At 49.5% G+C, this 12,552-nt stretch overlaps 2 protein-coding genes across 3 annotated transcripts; one reads left to right on the top strand and one right to left on the bottom strand.

Annotated features, from left to right (window-relative positions):
* On the top strand, positions 1-8,265 carry SERHL2 (serine hydrolase like 2). Of its 2 annotated transcripts, XM_010710214.3 has the most exons (12): positions 1-36; positions 928-1,162; positions 1,234-1,347; positions 2,387-2,428; positions 3,058-3,077; positions 3,286-3,360; positions 4,124-4,233; positions 4,493-4,572; positions 4,929-4,963; positions 5,716-5,792; positions 6,988-7,081; positions 7,532-8,265. In XM_010710214.3, exons 2-12 carry the CDS (start codon positions 1,015-1,017, stop codon positions 7,646-7,648), a joined length of 912 nt encoding a protein of 303 aa, XP_010708516.1. In that variant the 5' UTR covers positions 1-36; positions 928-1,014; the 3' UTR covers positions 7,649-8,265. The 2 variants fall into 2 exon arrangements, with proteins under 2 accessions (XP_010708516.1, XP_019469961.1); XM_019614416.1 differs by lacking the exon at positions 3,286-3,360.
* An 881-nt stretch (positions 8,266-9,146) lies between these two features.
* On the bottom strand, positions 9,147-12,552 carry RRP7A (ribosomal RNA processing 7 homolog A; the record flags this gene model as incomplete). The annotated part of the gene is made up of 6 exons (XM_003202330.3): positions 9,147-9,611; positions 10,091-10,289; positions 10,655-10,752; positions 11,470-11,593; positions 12,158-12,283; positions 12,409-12,552. Coding segments are annotated over 6 exons (777 nt in total), but the record flags the coding sequence as incomplete, so codon positions are not given.

The raw sequence follows: 12,552 nt of genomic DNA, 5'->3' as shown, positions 1-12,552 counted from the left end.
CTGCGGCCTGGCTGCGCCGTGCGAGCGGACGGAACGGTAGGAGAGGGCTGAGGCGCTGTGATGAGACCAGCCCGTGGGCTAGGGGAGGTGGCCCCGTGCTGAGCTTAATGGAGCTTCTGAGCGGTGGGTGGGTGGGGGGGAGGCCTCAGGTGCAGCTGGTGAGGTCCTCTAGGGCCTGCAGGTTCCCTCGGGACCCCGACGGCAGTGTCCTTCAGTTTGTTCTTGGATGTGACAGAGGGACCTGCTGTAGTCATTACAGTAGGGTGGGTAGCTTAAGCGACTGGGAAGGGGGCACATGTGAGAGATGGGGCTGGTTGTGTGTGTGGGGATTCAGGCTACCTGTGGGTCTTGGGGAGCTAGAAGGGTTAGGGGTAATGGAGGGATGTTCAGGGCAGCCCTGACAGAGCCCCAGAGGCCGGTCTGTGCTGGAGGGGGTTTACTTGAGAGCTTAGGGTTAAAGGTCCTTTCCAACCAACCAATTCTGTATATTGATGAAGCTCAGCAATTAACAGGCAGATTGGCAGCAGTGAGACAGGTGCGTGTGCCAGCAGGTGCCTGGTGGGTTGTGGGCTCATCTCATGTGGCCCAGAGGAGCATGTGGGAGGGTGGCAGCAGGGGACCTGCTGTGTGACATACTCTAGGAGCATCTAGTAGGAGATGCCAGGCTCTGGAAGAGGAGAAATCACAGGTTAAAAGAGGAGAAGGAGGCAGTAATCTAGTACAGGAGGCAGCATCCTTATTCCCAGGAAGAAAAGACTCCCTCTTTTCCTAGGAGCATCACTAGTACGTGCTGGGAGGAGGAGTCCCCAAACAGGCTAGCAGGCGTAGTGGCTAGGGATGTTGAATGGGGAGCTGTAAATCAGGAAGCTGCTAATTAAGACTACAGAAAGCTAGTGAGTTACTAAAGATCTGTATTACTCTTTTCAGAACTCTAGGCTGTTAACAAGCTCCCTGGGACGTGTTCTGAGCACGTGGCTCTCAGGGGACATTGCTTGAGAGTGCTTTATTTTGGGCATGTTCTCGGAGGTGAAGTTCCCCGTGCCCTGGGGCCATGTGGCAGCCAAGGCCTGGGGACCCCCGGAGGGACACCCTGTGCTGTGCTTGCATGGCTGGCTGGACAATGCCAACACCTTTGACAGGCTTATTCCACTGCTCCCCAGAGGTGGGTCTGGCTCCCTGGCCTGGTTTTTATTGTGTGGCAAGGCTGTGTGTCTGATGCTCTCTGCTTTTCAGATTGCCAGTACGTGGCGATGGATTTTTCTGGCCATGGCTTGTCATCTCACCGACCTGCAGGCTCCCCTTATCATTTCCTAGATTATGTGAGCGATGTGCGCCGCGTGGCAGCAGGTGAGTAGCTGAAAGGGCCCTTGCGGAGATGACTGTGCAGGGGGTGCTGTATCACTCCTGCTCTTTGGAACAAGTCGGCAGCATCAACTGCTGGGAGGGAGCACCCTCTGCTTCTCTCCAGGCTAACCTTAGCTCGTGCTTTGTTAAATCGACTCCTCCTCTGTGGGTTTTTGATTTGTTTGTTTGTTTTTAACTGCAACAGTAAACCCTGGGAAGGAAATGTTTCTGTACTGAAAAGCAGTGGTAGTGGCTGAGTGGTGGATGCAACTAAGTAGTTCCCCCGGACTGACATTTTCTAAGCAGGCAGCAATCTCCAATCAGAGTTAGAGGTTAACCGGAGAGTCTTCTGGTTCTCCCCATTCACAGGTTGGTGCTTGCTTTAGGGCCATGCAAAGAAATCTGAAAGCCAGCGTGTGCTGGGCCCTAGTAATAACCTGATCTGACTACATATTTGTGTGCTGATTGTAAGGGAGCCTGTGGGAGCTCTTCAATGTTTCAGAATGTAAAACATGCCTTTCAGTGTGATATGTTTCAGATGGCAGCATTGATGAAGCAGTATTTTCCTATAAGTCTCCCAGAGCTGAAACACTGATATGCTTCCTGGTGCAAAGAGCTTTCACTTGGGATAATGATACGTTCCCTAGGGCAGCAGAGCTGGCTGTGTCCTTGCAGCTCGTGCTGCATCCTTGTAGGAGGGTGCTCTGTCAAGGTTTCCCCCTTTCAGTGGGTGCTGCACAGTGAGGCTCCTTTTTTAGTTGCCAGTCTCATGTCTGGCAATAAATGGGAATTTGCAGTAGCTTGTTTGCAGTGCAGAGTGTACTTGAGAGCTGTGTGAGATAACTACCAAAGAAATGAGGTGGTGGATGTTCTTTTTCTTTAAAACGGGCCTACTTAGCCACCTCATTTCTGGATTAGGAAACAAATTAAGCATTGCAGAAGCCCTCTTGGGAGAAGAGGCCTGTCTTAGTGGGGAAGCAGCAAGATGCCACAGCTCTGGTTTCTAATGCATCACTGTCTGTTTTTGTCTGTTGCCACTTAGCATTGCGGTGGAGACGGTTCACCCTGATGGGTCACAGTATGGGTAAGTGGTTCTTTTCCTTGTAAGCTGTGAGATTCACGGAAATATGAGTAGATGATTAATTTACAAAGCATGCTGCTAGAAGCTGGGTTGGAATATTTATTATATTGTGTCAAGTACTAAGTTCTTGCTTGGGTGATTCAAAAATCTACATCCTTGTCTAAATGCTTCTGTTTTCACAACACTGTAGTACAAAGGGCACTGACTGTCCCTGTGGGCATTTCCTGAGCTCCCAGGAGGGAACCATGATGAACAAAAAGTGATGGTCTAAGGCAGGAATATTCACAGCAGGCCTTCCTGCTCTCCCCAGGCTTTATGGCCTTGCCTTTCTTGCCCAGGGCTTCTCTGGACACAGCTCACAGTACCTGCACACCATAGTGTTTTAACTGATAACTCTTCCTTTGTCTTTGCTGCCTGAGGGGGAGATGGGGCAGGACACAGAGTCCAGCTTACCAGTCCTGTTCTCTACTTGCATCCTCTCTGCTAAGAGAGCTTTACTGTGTAGCTTGGGCGTTGTCCCTTTGTACCAGCATGCATTTGTGCTTCTAAGACAGCTCCTGCTTCGGGGAACAGATGCTCCTGTTACCAAGGGGTGGCCTGGGCATAACTGAGCACCCTCCTTTCCTTTACAGGTGGGTCTGTGGCAGGAATGGTGAGTAAAGCATACTTTCTTCATGGGGTTTGTGACTTTTGCAGCTGGAACAACAAATGGGAGAGGAATGAAGAGACAGATTATGCGGGTCTTGGATTCTGGGGAAGGAGAGGCCCTTTTCTAACCCCCTCTCCAGTACAGCAGGATGTAAAACAGCACTCAATGTGTAGCTTTTCTCTTTGTCTCATAACGTTTCGTCTTTCTTCAGTTTGCTTTCATTTATCCTGAGATGGTGGACAAGCTGATCTTGCTGGAAAATCTTGGCTTTCTGCTAGCTCCAGAGGTTAGACTTCATGTGTCCTTCCCCTCTCTTTTTTAAAATAAAAATAAATGTTTTTGTCTTTCCCTCATTTGTTCAAGGAAAACATTGATGTGCCCAGTTCCTGGCAGGTCACACAATTCTTGAAACTTCTTTGGCAAGCACAGATCTGCTCCTTGTTGCATGAAGTGAGACCCTGCTTAGCATGGCCCTTGGGGACCATCCTGCAGTCCTGTAGCACTGAAATTCACTTGTCTATGCCATGCCCATGTGCAAAAGGAACTGGAACCTCTGTCCAAACAGCTAACTGCCTGCCAAGGCTGTTTTCTTGCCAACAGCTTGTTGGTGACCCGAGGGCAAGGCTGGCAGATTTTTCCTGCTCCTGGCAGGACATAAAACTACATTCCCAGACTGCCATTATCACTACCAGGTGCTGGGGGGTTTGGTAGACAGAAATGGGATGGAAGCCCAGGGTCAGAGAGGAAAAAGATCCCAGATTTACCTTGTTCTTTTAGAGAGTTGTCTTCAATTCAAAAGTGAAGTGGGAGGAGGTAAAAGAGATTACAAGAGTGAAAAGTTAATAACTTCTATACAACAGTGCTTAGTTTTCTGCTCCCATCTTGCCTCTTATGTATTGCTGTTCTCTGTCCTCAAGAAGTGGGCATTTTTAACGTGTCCATAACTGGTATTAGCTCTGAGAGATGCTGATGGGTAAAATACCCTCTTCTGCCCTCTGATAAGGCAGAAACGGGAGGTTATTCCCGCGCTGTACATCTTTTTGTTTTAGGACACTGAGGCATGGCTGAAATCAAAGCGGCTGGCTATCGATAGATTACTGAGTCTAGAAGCAAAGCAGCAAGCTCCCAAAGCACGTAGCCCTGAAGCAGCATTGCAGAGGTGGGTTCCCACCTGTCTCTTCATTTGCTGTGCATCCTCACCTTGGGCAGTTGTGGCTGCATGAACCGTAACGGGAAACTGTCACGGTTCTGCCCATTCAGGTTCTCTTCTAGTATCTCAGCAAGACTTTTTGCTTCTGCAGTCAGCTTCCTGCTCTTCTCTGAAGCAGCCTGAGAGCTTGCTGTCACCTTGTCATGCCATTTTCGCTTCGCTTCCTCCTTTTTTCAGCAGCACAATGTCTCTGCCATGTCTCCTCCAGGCTCTTAGAAGCAAACAGACATCTGACAGCAGAGGGTGGGGCAATCCTGCTGCAGCGAGGAGCAACTGAGACACCCACTGGTAAGGGGCTGCTTGGAGACAGGGCTCATCTTAGGGCTGGCCCAACACCGGCTGTGGGAAGGGAGCAGCGCCAACAGCCATTGTCTTCCACAGGGTCCAGGGTGCCCGAGCTATGAATTTACATAGCCTGAATGGGATCAATTAAATCTGCAGGCAAAGCTCTCATTTCCCAGCAACTGACATTGGAGCTTGAGTCCTAGAATGGGTAAAGGAAGAAAAAAAATAATAAAAATGACATATTTGAGTTAATCCTACTCCTCTTACCTCAGAAAGTCTTGGGCAGACCCCAGAGGCGAGGAGCAGAGCAACTCCTGTTTCTTTAGAGACATGAAAACCTTCTCTTGTTTTCTTTGCAGGGCTGGTGTATAACAGAGACATGAGAGTCCGTACGGTGAGCATTGCTGTTCTGACTTGCCCCCTGCTGCTTCTGAGCCCTGAGCTTACAGAAAAAAGAGGTAGTGGAGGCCCACTTACTGAGCCCAGGCTCTGCCTCCACCCAACCATTTACTTACTGCTTTCCTAATTCCCACACCTCTTTTAAATGCTGCTTTTAAAAGAGCCTGCACTTGATCATTAACTGACTCAGCTTAGAGTCACTGGAAAATGTTACTGATTTTTTTAGCAGTTCCTGAGCCCCAGGGCCTCCTGGCCACATTTTCCTGCTGTTGTAACTCTTAAGGCAGCAGATGGATGGATGTTTTAGGTCAGCTTCTTTGTCAGGTCACCCTTACAGGAAAGGGGGAGGGAGTGGAACAAAGTCTTTACATATGATATGTTGATAGCACTGTGCCACTATTGTGTAAGAAGGGCCTCCTCTACCTGCGCTACTGCCAGGTTATGAAAACCAGAGTATTGTATTATCTCCTTTTTACTAAAAAGATTTTTTTAAGCTTTTTCTCTGCTGTGAGATCATTCCCATATGTGCTGCAACCCAGCAGGCAGTGCTGTTGGCAGCCCTGAAACACATCTGGATAGAAGGAGCAGTTGCAGAGCCAGGCACTCTTGTGTGCAGCCTGGCAGCCTGTCCTGTCTCAGCACAGCGGCTGTGGGGCCTCAGCCTCTCCTGTACAGGGCTCGGGGACACCTTCTATCCTCAGCTGCTGTCCCTGACTTTTGTTGCTCTCCCTGTTTTTGCACCTGCAGCAGAGTCGAGAGTACCTCACTGTGGAACAGTGCGTGAAGCTCCTGCAGAAGATCAAGGACCGTGTTCTCATCATACTGTGAGTGAGACACAAGCAAAACCAGCCTTCAGTGCCAGCCTGTGTGAAGGGGTGATGGCTTGAAGGGCTCTTCCCCATCTGTTCACCCTGGCTTTGAGCAAAAGGAACATCCTGGCAGACACATGAGCCTTTCCATCATCATTCCTGCATATTTCCCTTATGGTCTGACTCTCTTCCTTCAATGGCAACAACTCATCTGCCCTCTACTGCTCTTGCTGTACAAACGGTAAAGCCACTGCAGCATTCACCTGTTTCAGCTGGTTCTGGAGCCTGACTCAGCCCCAGGGCAGGGAGGAGATTCTGGGAAGGCAACCGATGTCTTACCTGGAGCCCCGCAAGCCATCTGTCTGGTCTTACCTGGAGCCCCACAAGCCATCTGTCTGGTCTGGGTGCCGTTTGTCCTCCTGCTTTTTTTGCTGTCTCCTTAAAGGGCAAGGTGTGCAAGGTTCTGGTGATGTTGGCCCATACTGTCCAGGGGAAAATAAGGAGGTGCTGGGAGCTGAGAAACGAGATTCAGTTTTGGCTTTTCTAGGATGTTCAAATCATGAGAGCACTGCTTTGTGTTTAAGACCTTTCCTATTTGACCAGAGCAGAAAAATGGAACATCATGGTGAGGACAGATCCTCTAGGCCATACAGAAAACACATCCTCTCAAGCTTCAGACATCTCTTCATCTAGTTACCTGCAGCACAATCTTAATTCCACAGGGAGTCTAACACTGGCTTCTTCAGGGGAACTGCCCTGGTGCCTCCTGCTCCAAGTAGGGCAGGAACTGTGATTATAGTGTTCAAGCAGCAGTGTGGAGGAGGGAAAAGGACAGAGGTGAGAGCAGAAGCTGGCTGGAAGGAATAAAGCCAAGAGCAGAAGATAGGGTAGGGGCAGGGAATTATATACTGAGACAAGTTAAAGAGCCAGTCCTGGGGGGATAATATTTAACCTGTCTCCCTGTGATACTGCTAGGCAGTACTCCAAGTATTAAACAGATAGCTTGACAGATAATAGCTGCTTAGCCAAGCTGTGCCTTGCTCCTCTGACTACCATGCACAAACCTGTAACCATGCTGGTTACAGGCAGCCTGCAGAGCAGCTGGGTCTGCCATCCCAGTCTGTCCTGGGGACACTGCTTCTGCCCAGGAGACAGCCACAAAGACAGAGGCACACCGTGTACTTTACTGAGCCTTACTTTTTCTTTTCAGAGCACAAGATGGACTCTTGATACCACACAAGCTGGAGAGCAGAAATCAGTTTGTGAAATCCTTACGGGAGGCATTTGAGCATACCCTCAAAGAGGTGGGAGCGATCTCCATCTTTGCATCTCCATCCACTTCACTAGGCACCAACCTGAAAGCAGCTAGGAAATAACTTACCTTAAAGGACATCCACAGCAGGGGATTTGTTTTAAACAACCCAGTCCTCACATGAGGGGACGGAAGGCCAGCTTTGCCCTTACTGCCAAAATCCTAGTCAGTACTGCCTTCCAGATGTAGCTCTTCCCAGTTCCTCCCACCCTTGTCCTGCCTCCCTGTTGGACTGTCAGTTTTATGTGATGGGTTTGTCAGGGGCTGGTGTATCTGCAGTTAGCTATGGAAATGTAAAATCCAACCTTTCTTTGAGACACCATTTTTGCATTGTTTCCTCTGGCTTCCTTCCCAGTGGGTACCACACAGCGAGTACAGCTTGCCTGAAGGAACACTTTAGGAACACTTTCCTGTTTTATTTCTACTTGTCTTCTCCCTCTAGGACATTCAGCTGGTAGAGGTGCCTGGGAGTCATTTTGTGCACCTGAACGAACCCGAGGTGGTATCTGGGATCATCAGCAACTTCCTGACAGCGCAGAACACCAGAGCAAGGCTCTAAGCAGTCACTGCAACAGCAGTCCAGGACAAGAAGTAGCTAAAAATCTGGCTCTGGAGAAATTGTCACCATTCCTACCTCACATCCAACGTCAGTTTCATGATATTTATTCCTAAGCTGAGCTCTCTGAAGCAGTGAATGCAGATCTGCAAAGTTAGACACACAGTGGCTTTCCCCTTTCTTCTTCTTAACTTCTGCATCCTAAAATGGAGCAGGAATACTACTGCAGAGGCTCCTCAGGGAGCAGCAGCACCACCAGCTGTAACAGTGCAAGAAATACGTAGCTCATTCTTTCCTTCTCTCTCAGCTTGAAGTGACAAGTCTTCTCCCAGGGCTAAGTCAGTTGAAAAAACAGGAAGGAGTTCAGCTTCTCTGCTTATTTCCATGATTGCCTGAGCTCAGACAGCCTCAACCTCTCAGTTTTACTGTGAGGGCTGCTGCTTTTTTTAATAATCAGCTTAAATGAGAGCTCACCTGGGTACAGAAGGCCACTTCAATGAACTGCTGGGAAATGAGTCATTAATCCTCTAGCTGAAGCAGCTGGGAGAACTATTAGTAATGGAAAAGTTGGCAGAGGTGATTTCTGTCCTTCTAAATAAAGATTGATCTTCCACTGTTAACACTGTCGTCTTTGACTTTACAGAAGACTGAACCTTTCTTGCAGGATGCTCACCCAAGCAGTTCAAATGCCAATCTTATGAAGCAGTGACTTTTGCATGCATTCTGCTTTGGATATTTCATGTTAAGTATCCATCTGCCTCCTACTTAAATAGATGCAAAAAGCCATGTGAAGCAAGCAAGCCTGGCAATCTCCTCATGCAATGGAAGCTGCACATACAGTGGATTTTCTAGAGGACAGCAAATCTACTTTTTTTATCAGCATTTTATCAGCATTTCCTCCTTATGCTCATGGTCACTCCCTTACTGAGGCTGCAGGCAGTAAAATAAATGTTGCATGTTAGGGGTGCCTCCTTTCATATCACAGCAACTGTCACAGGCTGCTAGCATCAAGTTGCAAGTTATGTGATCAGCAGCAAAAGCACTGCCCAGCAACTGGGTGTGCATGTTCCCATCCTTACCTGCCCTCCTGTGGGCTGGTAGCAGATTTTGTGGAAACACCTTGGAGTCTGGTTTATCCCTCCAAAGCTAGGCTGTCCTCTCAGCTTGTCTAATGACAGTGCTGAATGGCAGCGGTTCCCACCACTGCCCAGGCCACACCTAGCTGCAGAGATCCAAATACAGCTGGAAGGGCATTTCAGCACCCAGCTGAGAGGGAACTGCCTGGGAGGGAAGCATCAAGAGAAAAGGTAGGGCTCTGTACCAAACCATTGATCTCTCCCTGTGACAGCAGGTCTGGGAACTTTCCAGTTGTTTGTATCCAAGGCTTTCTCTCCCATTCTTTATTGCCCCCAGATAAACACCTAAAGGACCAGTGGCACATAAGCCACGGCTTTTATCACCAACCTAGTCCAATACAGAAGACACTGTTCCCCACAACACAGCAATGGAGAAAGGGGCATTCCTGCCTTTGAGGAACAGCACCAGTTTATTTACAATTCTTCAGCCATTCCCTGCCTCTGCAGAGGCTGTGTTGGGCCAATACTGTCTCTTACCAAACTTAAGAGGGCCTTGGCTGGCACAGAGATACAGGCTGTCAGAAGACACGCCTCTGCCCCCCTGGCCCACGCACCTAGGATAATGTTAGTGCAGGCACGGCCAGGAAAGCAGGAAGATGCAGCGCAACTGAAGCCAACGCTCCCACATGAGATCCAATGGCAGGGATACGAAACTGCCTCAGTTCCTTGAAACCCTATGGCACATGAGTCTGTAAGCATCTCTCCTGCCCTCTCCAGCACAGGCATCAGAAGAAACAGCGCAGCTCAGTATGGCCTAAACTTGCGCTGGGCTCGCATCAGTGCAATTCTCTGCTTGTCCTCCTCAAATTTCTTCCTCAACTGGGCAATATCTGAAACACACAAAAAAAGAAAGATAGGTCACAGGGGAGCAGCAGGCCTCCCTCTCCCTGTGGAGTTTCACTTCTGCACTGGAAGATGTTCAGTTCAGACAGCTAGAAGCACACATTGCTCAGAACAGGTCCTTTTGCGTCAGGGCTAAGTGCAGAGCTGAGGCTCCAGCTGCTTTGCAGTGCTGCAGCTCCCTCTTGGGGAAGGAACTCGCTAGTTCTCCCTTCCCGTGGCTGCCTCTGTGCAGACTGACAGAAACAATCAGAAAGGTACTATTTGCCCACTCTCTCAAAGAATATTCCAACAGCCTTTGCTAGGCCAGGTAGTGGCAAGGGACCCCCAGGAACTGGCTAAACCATTTGCTCAGCCTCCCAGCCAGCTGTTCAACTGCGGCTGGATGTAGTTCCACTGAAAGAAAAAAAGATGTTCTTTGGGCTACAGTATGAGACAAAGAAGGGTAGAAGGCGATTCAGACACTCACGCTCTCTCTTGGTCTCACGATGCTGCCAGGCATAGAAGTTGAGCAGCTCTTTGCGGGCCTTTTTCCGCTTCTCCCTCTCCAGCACCCGCAGGTTGGCAGCCTCTGTCCGGGGCAGGCCAGGCTTGCGGCCCTTCCGTGTTACCTTCACCCAGCCCTCCTCATCTGGTAAACCCTCCTCCTTGGCTGCTTTAGCTTCTTCCTACAGAGACAGAAAGGTGAGGCAGTTTAGTACAGCTGGACTGCCAGCCAGTCTGATGCAGGCTCCTCCAGGGTCCCACTCTGACACACAGTTACAGTACCTAGTACAAGATTTGAAGGAACGCACGGGACCAGGCACTCAAATCACAACACTGCATGCCAGACAGGACCTGTTTTATTTGTGGGTGCCTACTGGGAGCCCTGGATGGACGGGCCAGCTGTAATGAACCAAACCAGCAATCCTGCCAGCCAGTGCTTCCCCTCTGCCATTTCCATTAGGACCCAGGCACTGAGAGATCCTCTCCCTCTGCCTTTCTCTCCACAAACAAACTGCTTAGCTAGGTTCCCTCCCCAGCCTGGCCTCACCTCTGCTATCTTTTTGTCATAGTCTTGCATGTAGGCATCCACCTCAGCCTTCAGTTCTTCTCGATCCACTACTGACTCTGCATATCTGGCGATCCACTCTGAAACAGAGAGCAGAAGTCAGTTGTAGCCTCTGCTAGAAGCAAATTTTGGTGTAATGTCTTTCAGCAGCTCCAGAGAGAACTGCTGTGGGAAAGAACACCCTTGGTTCCCACTTCCATTCAGCCTCCCCACTACCTTAGCTTATGCATGATTTGACTTCCAGAAGAAAAGCATTAAGTAATGAGAAGAGCTTGCAACTTTTCAAGAAGAAGCAGACTATCCTGAAACCCAAGAAATGCAACATTCAATGTTGTGTTTCCACCAATGGTAACATGCAAAGTGTTGACACCTTGACAGCCATGTGGTGCCTGGCTTCAGTTTTCATAGCAAAACACAGCCAGTCTCTCTGAATCTACATGAAGAGATGCGGGGAAAAACTGCCCTTCCAATGTACTAAGAGCCTTATCTTCCTGCAGGGTCACTCAGCCAGGGCCTACAACATCTTACAGAATAAGCTATCAACAAGATGATGTGTTTAGCAGGTATAGTGGTGATGGGTTGATGGTTGGATGCAATGATATTAGCAATCTCTTCCAACTTTAATTATTCTATGATTCTAAAAGACAATAAGAAAAACAGGACAATAAAATACTGGACATCTCCCCAGCCCAGGCTTAATACAAAATGGTGAACAACTTGGAATGTGTCAGGAAGAATTCAGCGAGGAAATGCTTCCCCTGCTCTGGTTAAGGGGAGCGCAGCCGGTGCTTACTTACTGCTAATGCCAGTTTTCACAGGGTGACTCTCTGTTGATATCAACAAGGGACCTTTCTGTGACAGGGCCTTGGCTGCCTGGACACCATCTGGTTTCTTGAACACCACATACGCAACTTGAAATCCCTAAAAGAAGACAACACCCCCAGGATGATCAGATATACTGTGGGAGTTGGAGACACATAAAGAGGTCAAATCACAAGTTCCAGTAGGATGACAAAAAAAAAAAGTAACAAATTTAAACCCTACTACCACATTGATGAGACCCGATAGCAGCCTTTCAGTATCCAAAGGGAGACAGAGGAAAGGAGACAGACTCTAGTATCAGAGTCGGTTGGGATAAGACAAGGAGAAATGGTTTCAAACTAAAAAGAGAACATTTAGATTGGGTATAAGAAGAAAGCGTTTTACAGTCAGAGTGGTGAGGCAGAGGCTGCTCAGAGAGGTGGCGGTTCCTCATCCCAAGGTCAGGCTGGAGGGGCTCTGAGCACCCTGATCTACCTGTAGGTGTCCCCGTTCACTGCAGGGGAGTTGGCCTGAGTGCTTTTAAGGATCTCTTCCAACTTTGGACTCTATACCCACCTCAAGCGGCTTTCCCGTAACTCATGCTCCACCCACCACCACCACTCAATACTTGGTATTTCTTCCCATTCTGACCACTAAAGCACCACTATCCCCGCCAAGCTTTACCGTTGCCGTTCTGTTGGTGAAGAACTTGGACGTGCGTTTTTCTGCCTTCTCTCCCGGTCCCGGTTTGTCACGGAGGTCCACAGACTGCACGGCCCCACAGCAGGAGAACAGCTGGGACAGCACATCCTTCACGCAGGGGGACAACGATCGGCAGAGAACAGGAATGATTCCCCTCCGAGCCTTCCCAGCGCACCAATCCCCGCGCCGGGGGCTCCCAGCCGAGCCCCTCGCAGCCCCCCCACCCCGCTCACCGGGCTGCAGTACGGGGGGACGTTGAGGACGAATAGGGTGCGCTGCGGCGGGTGCGTGTCTCCGGGCCCTTCCCGCACCCGGTGCTCCTTCACCAAGAGGCAGTGAGGTGAGCGCTGCCGCGCACTGAACTTCACCGCCAGCGC

Source organism: Meleagris gallopavo, chromosome 1, assembly GCF_000146605.3.
Source record: "Meleagris gallopavo isolate NT-WF06-2002-E0010 breed Aviagen turkey brand Nicholas breeding stock chromosome 1, Turkey_5.1, whole genome shotgun sequence".
Taxonomy (NCBI): Eukaryota; Metazoa; Chordata; class Aves; order Galliformes; family Phasianidae; genus Meleagris; species Meleagris gallopavo.
The sequence above is the reverse complement of the archived record's forward strand: the minus strand, read 5'-3'. Positions and strand labels throughout refer to the sequence as shown.